The 25,721-nt window shown below is 40.9% G+C and overlaps 1 protein-coding gene and 1 long non-coding RNA gene across 2 annotated transcripts in view; one reads left to right on the forward strand and one right to left on the reverse strand.

Annotated features, from left to right (window-relative positions):
• LOC138996022 (uncharacterized) overlaps window positions 1-7,715 on the forward strand; it is a 9,768-nt gene extending 2,053 nt beyond the window's left edge. The window contains exons 2-3 of the long non-coding RNA XR_011468719.1: window positions 4,947-5,130; window positions 6,944-7,715. This is a non-coding gene — a long non-coding RNA (uncharacterized lncRNA). The remainder of the gene's footprint in view (window positions 1-4,946; window positions 5,131-6,943) is intronic.
• On the reverse strand, window positions 1,256-3,168 carry LOC138999108 (small ribosomal subunit protein uS14-like). Its single transcript, XM_070401140.1, has 2 exons — window positions 3,130-3,168; window positions 1,256-1,420 (listed from the first exon to the last, which is right to left on the reverse strand). The coding sequence occupies exons 1-2, from the start codon at window positions 3,166-3,168 to the stop codon at window positions 1,256-1,258; spliced, it is 204 nt and encodes a 67-aa protein (XP_070257241.1).
• Window positions 7,716-25,721: the final 18,006 nt, after the last annotated feature.

The raw sequence follows: 25,721 nt of genomic DNA on the forward strand, positions 1-25,721 counted from the left end.
TTTCTGTTGCTAAGCTGGTTCTGAGCTCAGGGCCTTTGCAATTGCTCTTCCTCTGTATGCTCACATGGCTTCTTGTCTCGGGTTGCAGCTGGTGTCACCTGAGGCACTTTATTGAATAGGCCTTCCCTGATCACCCAATTACAATAGTACCCAGTCACTCTTCATGTGACCTTGTTTGTTTTCATAGCACTTATCTTGATCTAAAACAATTATTTGTTTTCTTCTCTCTCTTTCTCTCTCTCTCTCTCTCTCCAACCCCCCCCCCCCACCCCACACTAAAATAAAAGCCGTGAGAGTAGGAGCCTGTCTGACATCAAAATGATCAGCACATAGTATGAAATTAATAAACGTTTCTTTAATTTGTTGAGTAAATGTTTATAAGAGAAGAAATAAAAAGAAGAAAATTAGAAGACATACTGGGTGAGCTTTATGCCAAAGCAAAATCTGTTCTTTTCTTTGCTCTCTGACTAGATTATAAGATTCCAGAATTCAATTATTCTTTATATTTACTGAGCCAGGCCTAACATGTGGCACATGGTAGATACTGGTGAGTATATTTTCTGTTGCCCACATATTTCTTAGCAACCAAGTTAATTAATAAATTGGATTGCTATTGATGAAAGGGTATAGTGATCTTTCTGCAGGAACAAATAAAATCCTAAACATTTAAGGTAAACTCATTTTCTGTGCTGGCATTTAGAGATATTGAGTCTATTAGTAATTAGGCAATGCAACAGTCAAAGAATTTAAACATAAATTAGTAAGGTCCAAACTGGAAGTTGATTCACATTTGATAGAGGCTACTGGATTTATGAGCCAATTCAGACCAATGTGCTTTAATCTTGAACTGTGAGATCACCAGAAATCAGTCTACCTGGGTTAAATTAAATCAACTCACTTCAAAATGCCTCCACTGAATTAAAATCTAATGAAATGTTATAAGAAATGCCCACTTGTTAGACCTAACTTTAAAAAAGTTAATTATAAAGGAATTATTTAGGGTACTCATTAATCCATATAAGGAATTGTCAATGTTGACAAGGACTGAGAACTATCTGTTAAATATAGCAATAAGGTTATTTTTAATTTTGGCAAAAGTAGTTTCATTAAAATTTAGATTATAATGGGATGAGAAAAGAATGATTGGGAATAATGTGGTGGAAAGTATAGACTATTCTTTTTTAATTTTATGTACAAAGAGATAGCATTCTGTCATAAGGTAGATGTCTTGAATGACCCCTTCATGGACGTTCACTTAGTCCAACGTAATGAAGCCTATGTCCTTGGGGAACTGACAGAAACACTGGAGGCACATGTTGAAGCCGTATTTCCAGATCAGACCCTGGCATTTTGAGCAGACACAGCAAGAACGAGAACCCTGGCTGAATTTCCTCGGATAGCTCCAGTAGAGTTGCTCTCTCTGTAGCAATGAGGCAAAAGGCAAGTATAGACTATTCTTTACAAAAGCTTAGCTGTTTGGTGAAAGAAAGACATAGAGTGGAGTCTGAGTGGAAAAAAGGAATAGATGAAGGTTAGTTTTGTTTTTTAATTCCATAGAGACTTTTTAAAAATATTTATTTATTGATTGATTTTAAAGAGAGAGGGAAGGAAAGAGAGAGAAATATCGATTTTGTTTTTCCACTCACTTATGCATTCATTGGTTGATGCTTATATGTGCCCTGACCAGGGATGGAAAATGCAACCTTAGCGTATCAGGACAATGCTCTAACCACCTGAGCTACCTGGCTAGGGCCTAATTCTATAGAATCTTGACAGTAATTGTCAAGGAGAAGAACCAGTAAAGAGAAGAGTTGAAAATATGGGAATGAGAAGGGATAATTAATAGCAAAAGGCACATTTCCCAGCTAGTGTTCCATGAGTGTGCCATAAGCCATTGATTCACTCAGCCTTTGGGATGAGCATCGGGCAGAGCTCCCAGGCCAGTTGCCTGCAGCTTGAACAACCTTCTTTGAAGTCCTCTGAAGGTCGCTTGCAGGAAAGAAAGCCTAATGGCATGCCCATATATTCCACAGGTGATGAAAACCATGGGCAACACTCAGCTCTTCTCGACGGTTAAATGTCAGAAAGTTCAGCCCAAGCGCTCGTTGCTGTCCATTGTGGGCAAGGATGCCTTGGGGTTGCCGGAGATATTTATGTTCTGGACCATGGCAGGCATGCCACAGTACAGCTGCTAGGGTGGAGACACAGGGAAACAGGACAGAGGCTCCTCATAGGTGCAACTCCTGGGAATGGCCCCAGGGAGCAGCCCCACATCTCAGTCTTCATGTTCATTGGACATGTCTGGCCTTTTGTAGTTGATATATTTTTTTCAAGGTGTTCAGGCCACATGCACCTCTGAAGTTATGCGTGGGTATATTTTCCTGGGGCTTGCTTTGTTTTCCCTTTTACAGCAAAAGAGATGAAGAGAAGCATCAATAAAATGAAGGGCGCATGTCTCTGTATTAAAAGGGGTCAATTAATATTTCTGAGATTTTAAGTCATAAAAAGTTCTAAGAAAGCACCCAGCACAGGGTCCAGCACTTAGTTTACATGCAGTAAATATGAGGTTTTTTTGTTTTTTTTTTTATTTTCTTGAAGATCTGAAGTACTGGAAAGGAAGTTGAAGAGACAGAGATAGAGAGAGATAAGCATATAGGTGATGTAGCCTAGATTGTAAATTCCTGATCAACAACCACAAATAGTTGTCCAGCTTTCTAATTAAAATTTAAAACAAGGAGTTTATTTTTAAGAGCAATATGGGGCTTCCAACGACAAAGGAGTTCAGTATTAATCAGTGCTGTTTGGGGGTTGATAAATGCCAATTGCATTAGTTCTTTGTTCTTTCATTAATCTCAGCTCAATCTCCAGGATCCTGAGAGTTGTGTTCAAACATGCATCTGTCTGCTTTGTTGTAACTATGCAAAGAGTCAACTCTTTGGTTGGTTAGAGAAGGAGAATTTTTTCCACATTTTGGTGACTCTCTTTTGCTGAGAATCTTTTCACTACAGTGGACATTTGAAAACAAAGCCTTTCTGAATAGCCATCCCTGCTTCTCTTTCTTGTATGACAGTTTCTTTTGCAGACAGAAGTGGGGGGGGGGGGGCATCCTCCACAGGAGGTGACCCTTACTGCAATGCTCCTGGATCTGTCAATCAACCAGAGAACCATCTGTCCCACTTTAGATTTCAGGAGCCATCTTGCATATCTGCTGTGCCTTTTCTGATGTCACTTATAGAAACCCACTGAAAGCTGTTAGATGAATTAGGGGAACCAGAGTACAGCTGCATGTAGCTGATTTTGAATTTTTTGCAGCTGGGTCCTACACATCACTCTCAGTTTTGAAATTATTTTTTATGAGATTAAAACCACAAAGTGAATTATTCACTTTATAATAATAACTCCTAAGAGTCTGGGCCTTCAAATTCTGTTCTCTGAAAAATTTAAAAATATATATTTTAACAACTCCCACCAAATATTTAAAATTCAAGCCTAGAAGTGGTAATTAATAATACCTAACATTTGTTGTGCACGTACAGTGAGTCAAGCACTGTTCTAAACATTTTAGTACAATATTGTATGAAATCCTTATAACTACCCTATAGTGAGTAGGTACTATTACTATCCTCACTTTATGAGGGATTTGAGGTACAGGGAGGTTGAGTAACTTACTCAAGGTCACGTAGCTAATAAGTGAGTCAGGTTTTGAATCTAGCCCATGATCTAAAGCAGTGCCTCTCCAGTGCTGCCTCAAACAGATTGTCAAACTGCAGTGGGAAGGCCGGGGAGGGTTGGGGGGCAGGAGGGAGGGGGGTAAAAGATCAACCGATGGACTTGTATGCATGCATATAAGCATGACCAATGGACATAAGACACTGGGGGGTAGGGGAGTCCAGGGGATTGTCAAGGGCGGGGAAAAAAAGGACACATATGTAATACCCTTTGCAATACTTTAAGCAATAAAAAAAATTTTTTTAAATTAAAAAAAATAAAGCAGTGCCTCTCAAACTTTAAAGTGCTTACGAATCACCTGGAGGTTTGTCTAGAAAGCAGATTCTAATGATTGGGTCTGAGGTGAGGACTGAAATGCTGCATGTGTAACAAACTCCCAGTTGAAGCCAATGCTGCTATTTTAAGATCACTGTTGAATAGCAAGGGTCTACCACACACTGGTTCTCAACTTGGTTACATATTAGAACCATCAGGACAGATTCTTAAAAATAATGAGGCCCAGGTCTCATCTCAAACTAATTCAAGCAGAATCTTTGAATGTGGGGTCTGAGCAGGGAAGAAACTAGGGGTGGGGGTGGAGCATTAAAAGTGACTAAAGTTATTGTAAAGTATATGATTGTCTAAACACTGTGCTGTACACCTGAAACTAATACAAAATAATATTGAATGTAAACTGTAACTGAAAAAAAAAGAAAGCAAAAAAGTGACAAGTTAATTTTAAAAACAAAGATTTATTTTAGAGAAGAAGGGAGGGGGATAGAGAGATAGAAACATTGATCAGCTGCCTCCTGCACGCCCCCACTGGGGTTCAAGACTGAAACCCGAGCCCTAGCCGGTTTAGCTCAGTGGATAGAGCATTGGCTTGAGGACCAAAGGGTCCGGGTTCAATTCTGGTCAAGGCCACATGCCCGGTTGTGAGCTTGATCCCCAGTGAGGGGTGTGCAGGAGGCAGCCAATCAAAGATTCTTTCTCATCATTGATGTTTCTATCTCTCTCTCCCTCTCCCTCTCCCTTCCTCTCTGAAATCAATAAAATATATATTTAAAAAAAAAAAAAAAGACTGAAACCTGGGCATGTGCTCTTATGGGCATGTGATCTGACTGGAAATTGAACTCTTGACTTCTTGGTTCATGGGCTGACCCTCAACCACTGAGCCACACCAGCCAGGCAACAAGTTAATTTTATTTTATTTATTATTTTTTTAAAATATATTTTAGAGAAACCAAGATGGCGGCATAGGTTAACGCGGGAGTTTGCTGCCTCGAACAGCCACTTCAAAAATACAACTAAAAGACGGAACGGACATCATCCAGAACCACAGGAAGGCTGGCTGAGTGGAAGTTCTACAACTAGGAGGAACCGAGAATCAGAGGAGGCGCAATGCTGAAGTAAAATACTAAGGTGCGGAGTGCGCGCAGCGCGAACTGGTGGCTGAGGGCACGGGTGACTGTTTCAATCTGGAGGGAGCCTCAGACTCTGAGCTCCAGATCCAGGCGAGTCTCTAGGGACCCAGACTCAAACGGGAGAAGCGGGACTGTCTGGCTTCGGTCCCTCTGAGGTTTGCAGCAGTTGCTGGGACAGAGAGGCTGAGCCCCTGGGGACGGACTGAGAGCAGCCATAACTGCCCCCTCCTCCGCCCTGTTGATCCTGTGGGACTCGCCCCGCCTAAGCCCTGCACAGAGCCATTTGCCGGATAGCCTCAGGCAAAGGCTAGATTAGCACCTCCCTAGAGGACAGAAGTTCTCCCACTGCAAACACAGCTGATTCTCACAGCCAGTTGGCCTGGAGGTCAAGTAGTAATTACCTACAACAATCAAGGCTTGACTACAAGACTGCTCACAGAGACCACAAGTGGGTGCACCAAGAGTGTCTACCTCAGGTAATTGGGACACTTAACACGGAAAGCCACTCTATCGACACAGCGAAGCATAAAAAAATGCCAAGACAAAGAAACAGGCCACAAAGGACAGAACCGGAGGAAAGCAGGCTACTGGATATAGAATTCAAAACCACACTTTTGAGGTCTCTCAAGAGGCTTCTAGAGGCTGTCGATAAAATTGATGAGATGTATAGGAAATCTAATGAGACCCTCGATGGTGTGATAAAGGACCAACTAGAAAGTAAGCATACACTGACTGAAATAAAGAATATTATACAGACTCCCAACAGCAGACCAGAGGAGTGCAAGAATCAAGTCAAAGATTTGAAATTCGAGGAAGCAAAAAACACCCAACCGGAAAAGCAAAATGAAAAAAGAATCCGAAAGTGTGAAGATAGTGTAAGGAGCCTCTGGGACAGCTACAAGCGTACCAACATCGGAATAATAGGGGTGCCAGAAGATGAGAGAGAGCAAGATATTGAAAACCTATTTGAAGAAATAATGGCAGAAAACTTCCCCTACCTGGTGAAAGAAATAGATTTACAAGTCCAGGAAGCGCAGAGAACCCCAAACAAAAGGAATCCAAAGAGGACCACACCAAGACACATCATAATTAAAATGCCAAGAGCAAAAGACAAAGAGAGAATCTTAAAAGCAGCAAGAGAAAGAAACTCAGTTACCTACAAGGGAATACCCATACGACTGTCAGCTGATTTCTCAACAGAAACTTTGCAGGCCAGAAGGGAGTGGCAAGAAATATTCAAAGTGATCAATACCAAGAACCTACAACCAAGATTACTTTATCCAGCAAAGCTATCATTCAGAATTGAAGGTCAGATAAAGAGCTTCACAGATAAGGAAAAGCTAAAGGAGTTCATAACCACCAAACCAGTATTATATGAAATGCTGAAAGGTATCCTTTAAGAAGGGGAAGAAGAAGAAAAAGGTAAAGATACAAATTATGAACAACAAATACACATCTATCAACAAGTGAATCTAAAAATCAAGTGAATAAATAATATGATGTTCAGAATGAACTGGTGATTATAATGAATCAGGGACATAGAAAGGGAATGGACTGACTATGCTTGAGGGGGGAAGGGGTGTGGGAAATGTGGGAAGAGACTGGACAAAAATCATGCACCTATGGATGAGGACAGTGGGTGGGGAGTGAGGGCGGAGGGTGGGGTGGGAACTGGGGGGAGGGGAGTTATGGGGGGGAAAAAGAGAAACAAATGTAATAATCTGAACAATAAAGATTTAATTATTAAAATATATATATATATATATATATATATATATATATATATATTTTATTGATTTTTTTTTTTACAGAGCGGACGGGAGAAGGATAGAGAGTTAGAAACATCGATGACAGAGAAACATCAATCAGTTGCCTTCTGCACACCCGCCACTGGGGATGTGCCCGCAACCAAGATACATGCCCTTGACTGGAATCGAACCTAGGACCCTTCAGTCCTCAGGCGGACGCTCTATCCACTGAGCCAAACCAGTTAGGCGGTTCTCATCCTGTGGGTCACGAGCAATGAAAATACATCCTGCATGTCAGATATTTACATTATGATTCATAACAGTAGCAACATTACAGTTATGAAGTAGCGACGAAAATAATTTTATGGTTGGGTCACAACATGAGGAACTGTATTTAAAGGGCCAGAAGGTTGAGAACCACTGCGTCTAGCCCCAAGTGAATCCCTCAGATAATTGCAAATCCAGCCTACATCTTAACCAGAGCCTCGGCCAGAATCACACAGCTAACCCACTCCCAAATTCTTAACCCAAAAAAACTATGAGACAATAAGTATATGGTGTTTTAAGCAGATAAAGTTGAGGGTAATTTGTTACACAGCAATGGATAGCTAATACAGGAATTATACAGACAGTAAACAATTTATGGCAACATTGTTATTTATTTCAGATGGATTTGAAAACATGTCACTTAAGATGTATCAGAAATCTCCCTTGGCTCTTTTATCCAAATTGGTCTAAATATTATTTATGATTAGTTTGCAGTTATTTAGAAAAAATTATATAATTTAATTTTAAGTGCTGAGCAATTTTATTTTATTATGTGGGTATGTAGATATATCTCTTTCTCCCTCTCTCTTCCTCTCTGAAATCAATAAAAATATATTTTAAACAAAGCAAAATAGGAGTTTATTATTTCACAGTTCTAGAGACCAGAAGTCTGAAGTCAAGGTGTCAGCAGGGTCATGCTCTTGCTGATGGCTCTAGAAAAGAATTTTTTTTGCTTCTGGAAACTTCTGGTGTTTGCCGATAATCCTTGGTGTTTCTTGGCTTGTAGGTGCATCACTCCAGTCAGATGTCTGTCTTCTCTCTGTGTGTCTGTGTGTCTGTGAAATTTTCCCTTTCTATAAAGATAAGAGCTGGGGTCCTCAAACTACAGCCCGCGGGCCACATGCAAATACAAATATTGTATTCGTTCCCGTTTTGATTTTTTACTTCAAAATAAGATATGTGCAGTGTGCATAGGAATTTGTTCATAGTTTTTTTTTAAACTATAGTCCGGCCCTCCAGCGGTCTGAGGGACAGTGAACTGGCCCCCTGTTTAAAAAGTTTGAGGACCCCTGGATAAGAGTCATACTGGATTAGGGTCCACCCTAATGACCTCATTTTAACTTGATTACCACTGTAAAGACTGTATTTTCAAATAAGGTCACATTCTAAGGTACTAAGGGTTAGGACTTCCACATATTTTGGGGATACACAAATCAACCCATAACATATGGTATATTTATTTCTGTGTGAAGCACTCACTGCCAATTTACAAGAAGGCTGTGATATGTAAGAAATATGAAATCATTTGGATACTAAAGATACTTGAAATTTTAAAAAATCAGATAATGTAAGAATAAAATATTAATTCAGATCATTTAATAAGAATAGCTTAGTCAATAGATTAGTTCAACAAATTATGATCCAATTGTTAAGTTAAAAGCTAAACTATCACACATGGTGAGACAGATCTATATGTACCATAGCAATCATTTATTGTGGCACCTGCCCTTTCTTCCTTCTTTTGGTAGCAGTGCCTAATTCTCCTTTGTGAAACCAAGTGTTGCTCACTTTCAGCTAGTGTGGTGTGGTGGGAGCTGATTATACTCCTCACTTCCAGCTATGGGCCTCTGACACAACCTGGGGTGATGATTGTCCACTCTGGAATTTTGAAAAATATTGGGAAAGAGGTGCACTTCTTCCAAGGGTGTTGCTAAGATGCTGATGACTGCCTGGGAAGGAAGCTACTGCAGAGGAAGGCAGAGACCAGAGTCTTGGGATTGGGGGAGAAGGGGGAAGAGAGAGAGAGAGAAATTGATTCTTGATGCTATCTTTAGAGTACTTGGATCCAGCTGCACATGAGGTACAGCTCTATCTCTGCACTTTGTAGTTAAATGAGCAGAAAATAAATCCCTTTTAAATCTAATTTGGTTTGAATTGATTATCTAATTCTTGCCCCAGCAAGAGTCCTAATTAACACATGGACCAACATGGAAAGATGTCCAGGAAATCCTGCAAAGACAAAAAAAACAAACAAACAAAACAAGCCAATGTAAAACATATAGGATGACTCCATTTTTTTTGTAAAAAAAAAAAAGTAGAAATCAGAAAAACAATTCTGGAAGAACATATATGAAACTGTTAGGAGTGGTTAAGAGAGAGGGAGATAATGATGCAGAAGGGATTTAAATTTCTATATGATTTATTTCCTTAAAGAATTTGGACATTGAATGTATATTTAATTATCACTAGAAAAAGTAAATATGATAGAGAAAAATTGGTAATAACATAACTACTATCCCACAGTAAGGGATAATTAAATAAATCATAATCCAAACAACAAAGATTATTAAAAATCATATTTTTAATGTATATACAGGGTCGCACAGTAAAATGGTCACCTTTTCAGGATAAGTGGGGGAAAAAAGTGGCACACAAGCAGCACATATGGTAGGATCATAGTATTGTAAATAAAATAATGGAGTGCTTCACAGGAGCGACTTTAGCATCAGGCCGCCACATAACTTACATGGCTTTTCAGCAAGTTAATCTCTCTGAAATGATTTTTTTTTTATTGTGAAAAGTAGAAGATGCTCATAGTACCTACCTCACAAAGTTGTTGTGAAGAATAAATTAGATAATTCATGTAAAGTATCTGCCATGTACAAATGCATGATAAAGGATATATATATATATATATAGAGAGAGAGAGAGAGAGAGAGAGAGAGAGAGTGAGAGTGCTAGGAAGGCTCATTCCTAGGATGTCTTAGTGTCAGTGTTTGTCTTGTGAAATGGTGAACCATTGAGGATGGAGCAAGACTGTAACCTTGGAAGCAAGTCAAGGCCTTTTCTCAAGAGAGAGAGAGATGCCCAGTGCACACAATTCGTGCACTGGTAGGGTCTCTAGTGGGTGCCAGCTGGGTACTCCCTCCCTTCCCCTGGCTGGCCCTGCCCCCTGGTCAAACTCCTGGATGAACTCTCTGTCAAGGGGACAATTTGCATACTATGCTTTTATTATATAGGATATTCAGGAAAGACATTTAAAAATGCACCAAACATTTTAATAGTTGTTTTTTTGGATGCTGGGCTTACTGATAATGTTTTTCTTCTATATACTTTTGTTGACAAACTTGTAGGAAATCTTTATGAACTTATTTGAATCAAACTGACAACAATTGCCAGAAAGCAAAATCTCAATAGATTGAGAAAATGCTGTGGAGAATGGCAGTTTTACAGCTTATTTAAGGAGGGTTACATGAAATCTATCGGTGGTAGATTTATATCTATTTAAGGAGGGTTACATGAAATCTATCGGTGGCAGGAGAAAGCAAAGTGTGAGGCGGGGTCTCTGGGATTGGATAAAAAGTAAAATGGGGAGACTCACTTCTTTTACATTGGCGGGTACAGCATATAGAGATGGTATGCTGGGAATAAGATAACAGTGGTCTTGTGCTCTGTTGCAGTGATTTTGTCCTGAGGGACCTGGAAAAGATTACTCTGACATTTCAAAGGTATGTTTTGTTTTTAAATCTTTCTTTATTGACTGATGGATTTGAAAGAGAGAGAGAGCACGAGAGAGAGAGAAACATTGATTTGTTGTTCCATTTACCCATGCATTTATTGGTTGATTCTCTTTTAAAAATATTTTTTTTAATTCATTTCAGAGAGGAAGGAAGAGGGGGCGAGAGATAGAAACATCAATGGTGAGAGAGAATCATTGATTGCCTCCTGCACGCCCCTTACTGGGGATGGAGCCTGCAACCTAGGCATGTACCCTGACCAGGAATTGAACCATGACCTCCTGGTTCATAGGTCAATGCTCAACCTCTGAGCCATGCTGGCTAGGCTATTGATTGATTCTTGTATGTGCCCTGACCAGGGATTGAACCCACAACCTTGGTGTATTGGGATGATGCTCTAACCAACTGAGCTACCTAGCCAGGGCCAAAGGTATGTTATTTTAGATTCAAAAAGACATTAGAGGGGGAAGGCCCTCTAATTTTAGTGGGAATGGCCGGAGAGAGATCAATGGGGAAAAAAGGAGATTTATGTAATACTTTAAACAATAAAGAATTTAAATTAAAAAATAATAAAATTAATGTCATAGAAAAAAGATATTAGACGGGCTCACTTATGGAGGGGTATTTTTTCTTTACCTCTTCAGTTTCCATCTGAATTAATATAGTTACTAGTCCTTGTTGGGTTAAGGGGTAAGCATGTTCCCATAATTGGGTTACAGCATTATTCATACATAAAATTTCTTTCTCAAGATTCCTTTCCACAAACTTTCTACAAGTTTGTCCTATAAAAAGTTTGTCTCTTTAACGTAAAGATTGACCTTTGTCAAGGAAGCTACAGACCTAGGACATGATGACTCACTGTGACTTGCTTTCAGTTAGGAATTTTTATGTTCCAAACATCCTATGTGGTTTCTTTCAGTCTCTGAGTTTGTGAGGCCCACTATGCAGGCCTCCCCTGAGCTTGTCAGGTTTAGTATGTGGCCGCTTTTTGGCTCACAATTCCCCCGTTTGGTCATATATCAATAGGAAGAATGCATTGATGACCAACCGCTTGGTTGGATAATGCGGTCCCACAGTGCTAGGAAGGCTCATTCCTAGGATGTCTTAGTGTCAGTGTTTGTCTTGTGAAATGGTGAACCATTGAGGATGGGGCAAGACTGTAACCTTGGAAGCAAGTCAAGGCCTTTTCTCAAAAGGGAAAAGCAGATAAATGGGAGGCAGTCAGGTCTTATGGGCCTTCATTAAGAAAAAAAAAACCAAAAACCGCTCGATTATTTCTAACTTGCAATCAATCATGATCCAAGTTTTGCTGTCTCCTTACTTTTCGGTATTTTGCATTTAGCGTAACATTTACTTACTAGTGGCCCAGTGCACAGATTCTTGCACATTGAAAGGAAAATAATTAGAATAAATATTTTAATATTGCTATTTGCCTTTTCTGCCCTGGGAGCCAGGCAGCAGCCCTGCCCCCCGCTGCTGCCGCTGTTCACCGTCCGTGGGGCGATCGGGCCCCCTTGCACCTGCCTTGGCCTGGCACCACCCACTCACCTGCTCAACCATCCCACCGCAGTCCCACCCGCTGCCAGTGCTGCATTGCCGACACCCGCCATGTTCTGTGCCGCCCCCTGGTGGTCAGCGCACGTCATAGTGAGTGGTCAAACTCTCGGGCTCCCTTTCGAATGACTGCCCAAAGGGACAATTTGCATATTGGGCTTTTATTATATAGGATAGTTTGAGGGCACAATTATATACCTCTTTGCTTTTCACAATCTCCATGAGAAGGGTTCCCATTTACTGGTATTATTATTATTATTATTACTGTTGTTATGGTTGTTATTTTAATATGGTCCATCTACTTCCCACTAGAAGCACTCAAGTGTCATTCATTATTAATCTGATTCCTGCTAGGTGTGCAATAGGGAACTGTAATTTTAAGGTTTAATTGGGGCCAAGACTGTAAGAGCACAAAGGTGTAAATTACAGTTACCATCAAAAAATTTCCAGAGGCTAGGAGAACAGTAAGAGTTATATAAGTAAATTTCCTGTACCTTAGCAGCCCTATGTAGAGCCATTTTAATTTTATTATTACTTTTTTTAGCCAGTTTAGCTTCCATCGGAATTAATATAGTTAGTAGTTCTTGTTGGATTGGGGGTAAACATCCTATATAATAAAGAGCTAATATGCAAATGGTCATCACACCCTCACGCCGTCACACAGTAATTGCTCAGACACTCAACACTGGGGAAAGAGGAACGGGGACCAGCCAGGCACAAATGAGCTCACAAGAGAGGAATGGGGACCAGCCAGGCTGTGGCCCAGGAGAGGGACAAGCCGCCTGCCCTATGGTCCCGGGCGCCTGCAGCTGCAGCTGGCCCAGGCGAAGCCGGCCCGGGTCCTGGGTGCCTGCGACTGGATGGAGGAGGGAATCCTGGGTCCTGGGTGTGGGGTGAGGCAGAGGCAGTTAGGGGCAATCAGGCCAACAGGGGAGCAGTTAGGGGCAATCAGGCCAGTAGGGGAGCAGTTAGGGGCGATCAGGCAGGCAGACAGGGGTTAGGGGTGATCAGGCAGGTAGGCAGGCAAGCAGTTAGGAGCCAGTGGTCCTGGATTGCGAGAGGCAGTTGGACATCCCCAAGGGGTCCCGTATTGGAGAGAGTGCAGGCTGGGCTGAGGGGACCCCCCGCCCCTGTGGTGCATGAATTTCTGGCACCAGGCCTCTAGTGTTTCTGTAATTGGGTTCTAATGTTATTCATACATAAAATTCCTTTCTCAAGATTCCTTTTCATAAACCTTTTACAACTTTCCTTGTCCTTCTTAGTTTGTCATTTTTTACTTACTGGGACAGGGGAAATCCTGGGAAAGTTCTCAGTCAAAGGGAACATTTGAAGGAAGTAATAATGATGTCTTGTATTTGTGTAACACGTTTTACTATTCAAAGCATTTTTTTTGCAATTGCTATTGTCAGAAAAATTTATAGCTATTTCCACTTAACAAACAAGAAGCTGATGCTCAAAGAGATTAAATGATAAAAATAACAGAACTTGCAAATAACAAAGCTGGGACTTAAATGAATTCAGGTCTTCTAGGTAAAAAAGAAAAAAGAAAAAAGATGAGCCCTAGCCAGCTTGGCTCAGTGGATAGAGCATTGGTCCTGGGTTCGATTCTGGTCAAGGGCATGTACCTCAGTTGCAGACTTGATCCCCAGCACTGATTGGAGTGTGTTTGGGAGGCAGCCAATCAATGTGTTTCTCTCTTTCTCTCTGTCCCTCCCCCTCCCTTCCACTCTCTCTAAGAATCAAAGGGAAAAAAATATCTTAGGGTGTGGATTAACAACAACAATAAAAAAGATGAAAAAGAACAAGAACATGACATTGGTTCTGTTTCAGAAATTGAAGAACCTTTTCCTAGAAGATGCCCATAATAATATCATTGGATATTTTTTTCCTGTGACTCATTCAGAAAAATCTTTTCATTCCTTAGGGAAATTCCACAACATTATTTTCATCTTTCAAGAGTATTTTGTTTTTGCTGTTGTTTGGTTTTTATTAAATAAAAATTTTCAGTGTGGATGGTTACTTGTGTAGTTCTTACAAAAATAATCAGATTCCAGGAGAAATTTGAATAAGGCAAATAGTGCTAAAGATTTTTAGTGTGTATGTATTTGTGTTGGGGTGAGGGAGAAGGTAAAGGTAAAATGGAGAATTCTTATTGACCCAAACTAAATAAAATGTTTACATACAATCAAACGTTAATGAGCATAAAAAAGTTAAGAAACTAAAAGGTAATCAGTCAACATAGAGAGGAAAATGACATGTGGCTCTGTTAGAACTTTAAATAAATCTGGGCAGGAATAGTGTTTGTCCTAAAGGCTGGGCAAGAAGTCTGCCACCAACACAAAGACCAGCAAAGGCCATTAAAGGGAATTTTAGGAAGGGAGTGACATTGTCTAAATGGCAACAGAGGAAGTTGATTTTGGCAGCAGCTTTGGGAAAGGGCTTGAGAAGAAAAATCTGGAGAAGATTCTCAGGGGGAATAATGACTATACAACATACATAGGTGGAGTTGTAAAAGTGGAAAAGTTTGAGCATACAAGAGTCATCTGTTTTAAACTTTTATGGAAGCTTTTCTAGTTCAAGTCCCTTTGATCAAATCTTATTTTTCATCTGTCTCACCACTATACTTTTTGTCGTTGTTGAATTTTTATAAGTTAATTTTGAGCTAAACTGATGATGTACGCCTGGAAGCAAGATTTCAAATGCTCTTCACTATACTTTTGAATTTAGCTTTTATTAAGACTTACTCCAAATCATAATAACAACAATGTATTTTTAAATTGTCTGCTTTAACCACCTGCATTAACCTTATGTTGTGTCCCAACAAGACTCAGGCATGTTTAAGTCAGTTGTCAAGCCCAACCATCTGGGCATTCCAGACTCCAGTAGTAAGCATTAACACCTTGGACTTGAAACTTTAAAACAAAACACACATTGTTTCAAACATCAGCCTGTGTCATGAATTTATATTGAGATGTTGGGGTGAAAGGCTGTGACTCAGGCTCTGTAGATAGCTTTCAGCTTGTTGGGATGTGAGTTTCAGTACTTTGAACTCTAGTCCTACTATATCCAGAATAGTTCATTGTTGGATAAACACCTAGCAGCCTGTAAGTTTTCTCTCTCTCTCTCTCTCTCTCTCTCTCTCTCTCTCTCTCTCTAATTTTCAAAACTGTCACTGAATTGCTTTATATTTTTAAGCTATATCCAGACTAACAGTGAATATCAATATATGTTTGAAATATGCTTGGGAAAGTAAGATCACAACTGTCAAAAAGAAAATATACTTTAAAGAATTATTTTCATATAGGCCGTATTTTATGGAATTTAAGAGGTTTAATGAACATCAATTATGAGACTTTTTCTTAGTGACTTTAAGTCCTTTGGGACAGAGCCATTACATCACATCAATTTTAATTGATGTAACCTTGGAAAGGCCGATGCGATTCCTAGGTGGATGCCTTTTCCTCTCAATACTAAAGGTTTCATAGGATAAGCAGGCCACCTTAGAACTGTTTAAGCTGTTGATTGATGTGCCTGGGAGCCACAGCATGTGCCTTTGGACACTGAAGGAAGGAATTTTCCAAGGGAATATATTCTTGATGACTTAATGGAACATATCTGTAGAAAGGCTCTGAGGATTTAAGCAAGGACACGAGAACTTGTTTGGCCATAGTAAAATCAGCCCTCTCCCTCCTGCCACACCACCTTCAGCAGGATTGGAGGGAGGTCCACACAGCTGACAAGTTTGCCACTTCCCAATGATCATGATACCGCCTACAGAGTGCCAAGAAATCAGGCACAAGGCGGAGACTACAATGAAGATTGACACCACCACCTTTTCTTGAGTGACCGTCAGAATTAATTTCATTATGCCGAATACCTTAACTACTTCAGAGCACAAACAGAACTCCGAGCCACTGGGTCTTCATTATTTACAGCGGTTCTCAACCTGTGGGTCGCGACCCCTTTGGCAGTCGAACGACCCTTTCACAGGGGTCGCCTAAGACCATCCTGCATATCAGATATTTACATTACGATTCATAACAGAAGCAACATTACAGTTATGAAGTAGCAACAAAAATAATTTTACGGTTGGATCACAACATGAGGAACTGTATTTAAAGGGCCAGAAGGTTGAGAACCACTGGATTATTATTTCATAGAGTTTAGTACATGCACTGATCTGAGCCAATCTTCCTCTCCTCCCTAAGCAGCCAAACCCTTCCACTCTGTGCTTTGGAATATATGGTTCCTCTTTCCCTAATTGAAGCTTGGCTAGCCTTTGAAGACACTACACCCTTCTCAGCTTTCTCAAGTGGTTGCTGTGTCCTCTCCTACACTCCATTTACAGAGGACCTAGAGGTGGTTTCCTTGATTCTTGTTGCTACTTTTAGATATTTTTATTGTTTTCCCTAAACACAACAACCTACTCAGCTTCTTTGAAGCACGTGTTTTCAGACCACTACCACCCTGTATTGAGCCATCTACCAGCCTTTTGCTAACTCTTCCTTATTCAATGATGAGTTTAGATTCTGGTCTTCTGTCTTTCCACTATTACTCATGCCCCTATGTTTGGTGACTTTAGCATTCACAAAAATTATCCATGCAAACACCCTCATCTCTGAGTTCCTTAATATTCTCACTTTTAATATTATTTTCCTTGACTACATTTCAGCAAAACACAATCATGGTCCTATGCCTTAGAGGACTTCTTACCACATCACTATATCACCTGCAAAAATCTTGATTTTCAGTGGTCCAATATTCTTCTGACTGATCATCTCTTATCTTTCTAACTTTACCATTACTATCACCCCCACACAGTCTCTTTGGAGCAACTAATCTTCATTGTCCATTTTTCTACCTATGTTTTACTTTTCTTCTTATGTGGCTTACTATAATCAATCACTCCATTGCCTAAACTCATGTCTGTCTTGTTCCTCTCACTTTCCATCTTACTAGGAAAACTCAACCCTGTCTTAAGCACAATTCATTATCTATTTCATATCAGCACTGACCTGTTGAACATGACTAGAGAACAATATGCAACGATGTTGACTGCTCTTACTTCAAAATTTTAAACCGTAAATTTCAAGTCAGCCTTATCTTGTTCAACAGTCTTGCTACATTTCCCTGGTCTTTCTCGCTCTCCTAGATGATTATTTCACAGCTTCTCCTCTATCTTCAAACCTCAAATATCCCCACCTCACTCTACTTTCATTTTTATTTATTTATTTTTAATATATATTTTGTGTTGATTTCAGAAAGGAAGGGAGAGGAAGAGAGAGATAGAAACATCAATGATGAGAGAGAACCATTGATCGGCTTCTTCCAGCATGCTCCACCCTGGGGATTGAGCTCACAACCCAGGAATGTGCCATGACTGGGAATCGAACTGTGACCTCCTGGTTCATAGGTTGATGCTCAACCACTGAGTTACACCAGCTGGGCATATTTCTTACTTTTAGATAATGACCACTCTTGTAAGAAAATAGAAGCAGTTGGGAGAAAGCCATCTCAGATTTTCTTCACTAAATCTATCAGCCAGCCAGCATCTGTACCTATGTACTCTGCCTTCCCTTCTGTTATTCTGCATAACCACGAGTGCTCCCATCTGAAGCCAACATTCCCACATGTGCATTAGATCCTGTCCTTTTGGCCCATCAGTGTTTTCAGTCCAGCAATATTCCCTCTCCCCTACAGTCACAGTTTTTCCTTCTCGTCTTGATTAGTGCCATCAGACTACAAGCAGGATATAAATTCTCTCCAGTATCCTTGTTCCCCTCAAGTAATGTCACATTTTCCTACTTTGTATTGCAATGATCCATTAAGAATTGGCTGTTATTACTGACTCCACTTTGTCACCTCATATTTTCAATTCAACTCACTCCATTTTTGGCATTTGCACTGACTATTCCTCCAAGAATGCTCTTATTAAGATAAAATAAAAACCTTCCTTTTGCCAAATCCAGTGGTCATATCTCAGTTCTCACCTTGGCTGGCCTCTTAATAGCATTTAATTTGATGACCATTCCCTCCTTAAATATTTCTTCACCTGGTTTCCAGGTCACATCTCTTTTCTGCTTCTCCTACTTCCTTGCCCAGTCCTTCCAAGAATGTTAAATGTTGGAGCATATCAGGACTCAGTTGCTGGCCTTTTTTAAAATTTGACATTTTATTTTATTTCTTTATTGATTTTTAGAGAGAAAGGAAGGGAGAGGGAGAGAGAGGTAGAAACATTGTCATCGATTGCTGCCTCTACAGGCCTCCCACTGAGGATGGAGCCTGCAAATTGGGCATGTGCCCTGAAGGACCTGGAATTGAACTAGTGACTCCTTGGTGCATAGGTCAGTGCTCAACCACTGAGCCACACTGGCTGAGCAGCCTTTTCTTTATGTTCATTTATGCTCATTTCCTAGGTACTCTCACCTAATCCCATGGCCTTAAATGCACCATCTATGCACTGAAGCCTCCCAGTTTACCTCTCTGGCCCTAACTACTCCCCTGAACTCCAGACTCATTTCCTAGCTCCTACTTGATAACGCCCCTTGTTTGTCTACTTGTTATCTCCTACTCTTTGTTTCCTTCCCCAAAGCTGCTCCTTTCCTTGTATTTCCCTCCTCAGAACCCACCTTTCACTCCATTTATCTGAGAGTCATCCTGAACGCCTTTCTTTCAATCCGTCAGTAAGTCCTGTCAGCTCTATTATCATCATATCCAGGATCCAGTGAAATCTCACTACATCCATTGTTACTATTCAAGTCCAGGCTATCAAAATCTCTCCTCTAGTCTTTTACAACATTCTTCTAGCAGGTCTCTGCAGCCCAGTCTTGCCCTCACACAATTCATTCTTTACATGGAATCCAGAATTATCTTCTTTAATTAGTAAATCAGATGATGTCATTCATCAGAGTAAAGCCCTACAATGGTTTTCTATTGCATTTAAAATATAAACCCAGTCTTTACCCATGTTTACTAAGCCCTAATGACCTGGCCCACCTCTCTGACCTCATTCCTATAACTCTCCCTCTCCTTCACTCTGATTTAGCAACTTGGACTTCTTGTTCTTTGAGTATGCCAACTTGTTCCTGTTACGGGCGAAATACAGCTTGTAGAGAATCTGATTTTGCTTTTAGAACCGACAAAAACGTAGTGTTTTGCTTAATTGAGCATTCTGGGTCTCAGATGGATCTGTCCATTGAATCAAATTGCATTTTCAATCATATATATATATATATATATATATATATATATATATACTAATAAAAGAGAAACATGGTAATTAGCGTACAACCGCTACCCTTTTCATTGGCTAATCAGTGAGTATATGCAAATTAACTCTCAGCCAAGATGGCAGCTGGCAGCCAGGCAGCTGGAAGCGAACATGAGGCTTGCTTGCTCCAGGGACTGCAGACTCCAACGTTCCCCACCTGACTTGCCGGCCTCTGAGCTGGCAGTTTGAAACATTCTAACAAATATAGAAGCTAAACAAAACCCCAGAAAGCTTTCCGGGATCTCAGAGCTGGAGTTATACATTGTTTCGATTATAGAACGCAAACAAACCAGCGGAAGCCTCAGAGCTAGAGCCAGAGTTAAAGCTGGCCCAGAATAAAATAAAAAAAAGAGAAAAAAAAGGAGCAGTTGGGAGCTTCATTCAACAACCACCAGCCTGAAAGCAGCCCTCAGCCCCTTACCCAGACTGGCCAGGCACCCCAGTGGGGACCCCCACCCTGAAGGGTGTGTGACCAGCTGCAAACAGCCATCATCCCCTCATCCAGGCTGACCAGGCATCCCAGTGGGGACCCCCACCCTGATCCAGGACACCCTTCAGGGCAAACCAGCCGGCCCCTAGGCCTCTATCCTATATAGTAAAAGGGTAATATGCCTCCCAGCACCGGGATCAGCAGAGCCGCGAGGCCTCCTGGCACTGGATCAGCGTGACAGGGGGCAGCGCCCAAACCCCCTGATCGCCCTGCGGCTCTGTGTGTGATAGGGTGCGGCGCCCCAACCCCCCCCCCCCCCCACAGGCCCTGCTCTGTGTGTGACAGGGTAGAGCCATAACCTCCCCATTGGCCCTGCCCTGAGTGTGACAGTGGCGGCGCCCCAACCCACTGATCGGCCCTGCTCTGTGGGTGACAGGGGGTGGTGCCCTAACTCCCCTATCGGCCCTACTCTGTGTGTGACAGGGGGCAGCGCCCCAACCCCCTGATTGGCCCTGCTCTGTGGGTGACGGGGTGGCACCGCAACCTCCCCATCGACCCTGCCTTGAGTGTGACAGGGGGCTGTGCCCCAACCCCCCAATCAGCCCCACCCTGAGCGTGACTGAGGGTCGCATCACAACCTCCCAATCCGCCCTGCTCTGTGCATGACAGGGGGCGGCGCCCCAACTCCCCAATCAGCCCTGCTCTGAGCCCGACCAGGGGCTGCACCTAGGGATTGGGCCTGCCCTCTGCCACCCAGGAGCAGGCCTAAGCCAGAAGGTCGTTATCTCCTGAGGGGTTCCAGACTGCAAGAGGGCACAGGCCGGGCTGAGGGACACCCCCCCACCCCGAGTGCACAAATTTTTGTGCACCGGGCCTCTAGTATATATATATATATATATGTGTGTGTGTGTGTGTGTGTGTGTGTGTGTGTGTGTATACACTACACATATATTTGTGGATTGATTGTTGAAGAGGCAGTGAACTTCTTGGACATGTCAGAAAACTAATAATCATATAGTATTTTGGCTCCTGATGCGAACTGCTCCTTAGCCAAGACTGCCTTGATTTGGGTTATGTCACAATGTTCTTTTTTTTCCAGTGGGATGAGAGAGAATTTTTGATCAGCTGCCTCCTGCACACTCCTCACTGGGGATGAGCCTACAACCTGGGCATATGCTCTGACTGGGAATCAAACCATGACCTCCTGGTTCATAGGTTAATGCTCGACCACTGGGCCACACCAGCCGAATGAAATAAAAATGTTTTATTAAGAAAAGGACTTTCATGTCAGAAAGGCCAGAAACTGTCTCTAGGAGCCTGAAATTACCCAAATGGTGGAAATTACATCCATTGTGTCATTGTTGAGAGCCTAAGCCTTAGCCTTAGCCTTACAAGCTCTGAAACCCAATTTTGTCAACATACTGAGACTAGGACGATGGGCACCAGAGAGAGAGAGCCTGTGGCAGTGTCTGTGGCTTCATCTTCTAGGTCTTCAGAGGCCCAGTGGCTTTGCCCTTCCTGGAGATATCCTTGTATTCTCTCACAAATGTGCTCTTCTTGCTTAAGCTAGTTATGGTTGGTTTCTGCCATTTGTGATGAAAACACCTCTACCAATACAGGATTGCATGATATTTTTAGGAAGTTAGTAAGTTAGCACATGTAGAACACATGTAATAATAGTATTTCTGCCACTGGGATTGACACATTGACTCCTTCGATCAACAGGTTCTCTCTCCATAAAGGTTTGGATGAAGGCTGTCAGCAGTTGGCTGTGACTTTTTATTTTTCTGCCTCCATGGCTAACCATTCCTATCCTGATGGACTTTTACCCCACTAGGTATGATGTCACACTTCATTCTTTTCAAAGTCTTGTAGAGTTTGGAGCCTTTCTCTTTATGGTGACTTTGGATTTCTCCTCTCTAAAGCATTATGTGTTGGTTTTACAATGAACTTGAAGATGACCTTTAGATCCTTATTTATTTCCAGATTCTTTAAGACACTTGAATGCAGTCTCCAAACACTGACAATAGTTTATGCCTTATTTGGCTTGTCTGTTCATGGGTATTGAATAAGCTGAGAGGTCTTAATGATTCTGTTGTCTTGTTTTATTCTCACCCTCCTCAGTTTCATTTATAGGTTTCTTAGGGCAATTTATGGGGGCTACCGCCAGGCTTCTTTATCTCAGCTGCTCTGATGCCACCATGATTAAATGCTACTCTCTTGATTTCTCTATTAACCTTCTTGGACCCTACTCTTCTGAGACCTTTCTCGTGATTTAGGCAAGAGTAATGAAGGAATCCTGGGAATAGCATATAAACCAATTTCATCCAAGTATCAGAATAGTATGAGATGGAGCAAGAATTATAGGTTGGGGTCCGTAATGTGATTGCTATTAAAAACAACAACTCCAACCCAGATTCTCTGAGGCTGGCAGAATCTCCATCAGGCAAGAGACTGACTTGAAGCCCAGATGCTTTTTCCCTTGCCATCACTCAGCAATGCCTGTTGACGCCATTCTGCTGGCCAGGAAGAGCCATGGGTCTCCCATTAGCATTGCCACTTTAGACTTGCTATTGCCCACATTTTTGCTGCTTTTGCAGGACATTCCTCAGTCACAAGGACACTTTTGATATCATACCATTTTGGAGGCTAGAACAAATGGTTTTCTTATTTGCATGAAAATTACCAGGCTGACATGTACAGGCTAAAAAAGGTTCATATAACAGGACTTCTATAAATAGATCCAAAATACTAAATTGTGTTGAGTGGGATTTTACAACAGCCATCAGATATTTACATACAGTTTATAAAAGTTGGAAAATGTGACCTGCTCAAGTACTGGGACGTGGAAAGTTGAGTATTTTCTTGAGGGGGAAAACCCCTCACAGATAAAGATTTACATTGCTTCACTATAAGAGGATATTTCTTTAAAGGTAAGATGTCTCTCTGAAGGACCATTCAGAATATTATCTAATTATTACTCTGGGCTTTTTGCTATATTAAAGGAGTAGTTTACTGAAAGGGTTTTTTATTTTTTTAGTTGATTTGTAAAATATTTACTATGTTGGTATTTTTATTATATGTAGAAAATAAAAACAATTTCTGGTGTATTATATTGTCAGTGTGGATGTTATTAATCAGCTCATCATTTACATAATTAATATATGGTTAATACATAAATATAAATATACATATAGTCTCAACGTCAGTTATTAATACATTAAAATTTAGGCCAAACTTACACTTGCAGAAAGAGAGTAAAACATCAAGGTTTTCATTTGTTTTATTTGGAAAACATTTATTTATAAAATATTAAGGTTTTTATAGTTTAAACAAAAATAAAAAAACAGACTAATCAATAGATGACTAAATATTGAGATAATTGTGGCAAAGCTAATTTTAAATATATCTGTATGATTGATCAAATTCTCTTTCATTTTGCTATAGAGGACCTCACAGAAATATGTATTTGTAAATCTTTGTATTATTCTAATTGTCTATCAGGATTATTATATCTGTGTATCTTTACCTGGTTTATCTAGGAACCATCCGGAAAATAGGCAAGTAAAGCTAAATTTAGAAGATAAACTTGGAAATGATAATGGAATAGGGTCTGAGCCAAGGCACATGCACTGGTTCCACAGAGACCATGTTTTTCATACCTTTCTGTCCCTTTTACCCTTTCTCTTCTCTCTTTCCTGAGGAGTTTACCTGGTAGTATATTTCATTTTTTTCTCCCAAAAAAGATCAAGTAATGCTTCCAGCTATAGCCAATTATGGTATTTACCAATACATTCTTTCTTTACCTTGACAAAAGTAATCAGCTTTAATTTGGAATCAGATTTAAAGGCAGAGAAAAAAACATGTTTTTCTGGAAACCCTAATGGAATTCAAAATACTGCCCATTACATTCATTTTCTTAAACTTATGATGTGTCTAGGCACAGGGCATACTGCAATTAAACTTTTCCAAGAAAATGATGATGTAAGTAGTAAAAATGGGCCCAACTGGATACAACCAAAAGAGATAGCCTTCTTTTTCCTGCATGCTAACAACAACAACAAAAAATCATGACTACGGTTTAAAAATAGAGTGAATATTGTCTCAACTGCTGGCATCAGAATTCTTTTTGGGGAGAATTTCAAATTGTCTTTGTTTTGAATAAGTGATTGAGACCCTGAGGTCTTAGATATCAGCTGATGACAAAGCTTTAGAGAGGGAGTCAAAACTGCTTAGTTTGAGAATTTGCTCGATAGGAGAAGAAGAATTCTTTGCTACTAGGAGAATGTGGAGAAGGCAGAGGAGGGAAAAGGGTGTGTGTCAAGAGGGGGAGTGACCCAGGGATCATGGCAAAGGGCCATGAGAAACCATTGGTGGTAGGTGTCTGGAAGGATTCTAAAACACTGCTTTGAGCTGTTTGTGAAGCTGTGCCTGGATGAGACTGCTCCCTTCAACTCCCAGTTCTCCTGTGAAATCTACCCCTCTCATAGGTTTGTTGGTTTTCTGGACATTGGAAGAGCTCAGAAGTGAGTTGTCAGGGAGAAAGAATGAATCTGGAGTCAAAGGTGAACACAGAATTCCCCATCCCACACCCCTGCCCTGGTAATCACAAAAATCTTTGGGAAGGCTTTTGAACTTGTTCGGGCTCATTTTCTAAATCATAAGGGGCCAGGTGTCTCCAGCTGACATCTAAGTTAATGGGAGGGAATGTGTTTGTTTTCTTAGTGTAAACTTGCCAGATAAAATACAGGATGCCTAGTCAGATTTGATTTTTAGATCAACAGTGGGGGCTTTTTTAGTGTAAATATGTCCCAAACATGGTGTTGGGTATATATTTGTAGCAGTGAGTACTGCCACAGATACCCTTGTTGAATTTGGCCCCTATTCCCAGTCAACAATATAATCTTTTGGAAAAGAGACTGGGTCTGAGACAAGGCTTTGGTCCCACAAAACATACCTTCTTTATTTCTTTCTGCCTCCTCTTTCCTCCTCACTCTTACCTCTTTCCTGCAATTGCTTTCCAGAATTCTGTAAATTAGAGGCAACTGAGGGTGAACTAAGGGAAGAAATTGAGAGAGAGCATGTAGTTAAGTGTCCTCTATAAAGGGAAGAGAATAATGTTTACTTAGGGGTTGTTGTGAAATTTCAATGAGTTAATACATGTAAATATTAAAAATAGTGCCTTGCATGGTACAGCAGTAATATTGATTCTAGAGCTTAGCATCTGGAGTCTAGAACCCTTTGCCTATTTTATTTTTATTTTTTAAAATATATTTTATTGATTTTTTTACAGAGAGGAAGGGAGAGGGATAGAGAGTTAGATACATTGATGAGAGAGAAACATTGATCAGCCGCCTCCTGCACACCTCCCACTGGGGATGTGCCCACAACCAAGGTACATGCCCTTGACTGGAATCAAACCTGGGACCCCTCAGTCCGCAGGCCGACGCTCTATCCACTGAGCCAAACCGGTCAGGGCACCCTTTGCCTATTATAGTCACCACTGTTGCTCCTTACTAATCTATTCTTCACACTGTAGTTAGTGATCTTTTAAAAATGCAAATCTGACCATGTCATTGCTTTGATTGAAAGCTTTCAGTGGCTTTCTGCTGCTCTAAATAAAGACCTACTAGACTTTTACTTTTACCTATTTCTCCATCTTAACTGTCTCCCCTTCACTTTGCATTTTCCAGGCAGGTGGGACTTTCAGAGCTGTCAAAGGGCTGTGCCTGACATATTTTCCTCCTTCCCAACCCCTATTTCACTATGACGATTTATACTAATTTTTCAGTTTTTGTCAAG

This window comes from Myotis yumanensis, unplaced genomic scaffold, assembly GCF_028538775.1.
Source record: "Myotis yumanensis isolate MYYU_CA2020_CCGP unplaced genomic scaffold, mMyoYum1.0.hap1 SCAF_1, whole genome shotgun sequence".
NCBI classification, from domain to species: Eukaryota; Metazoa; Chordata; class Mammalia; order Chiroptera; family Vespertilionidae; genus Myotis; species Myotis yumanensis.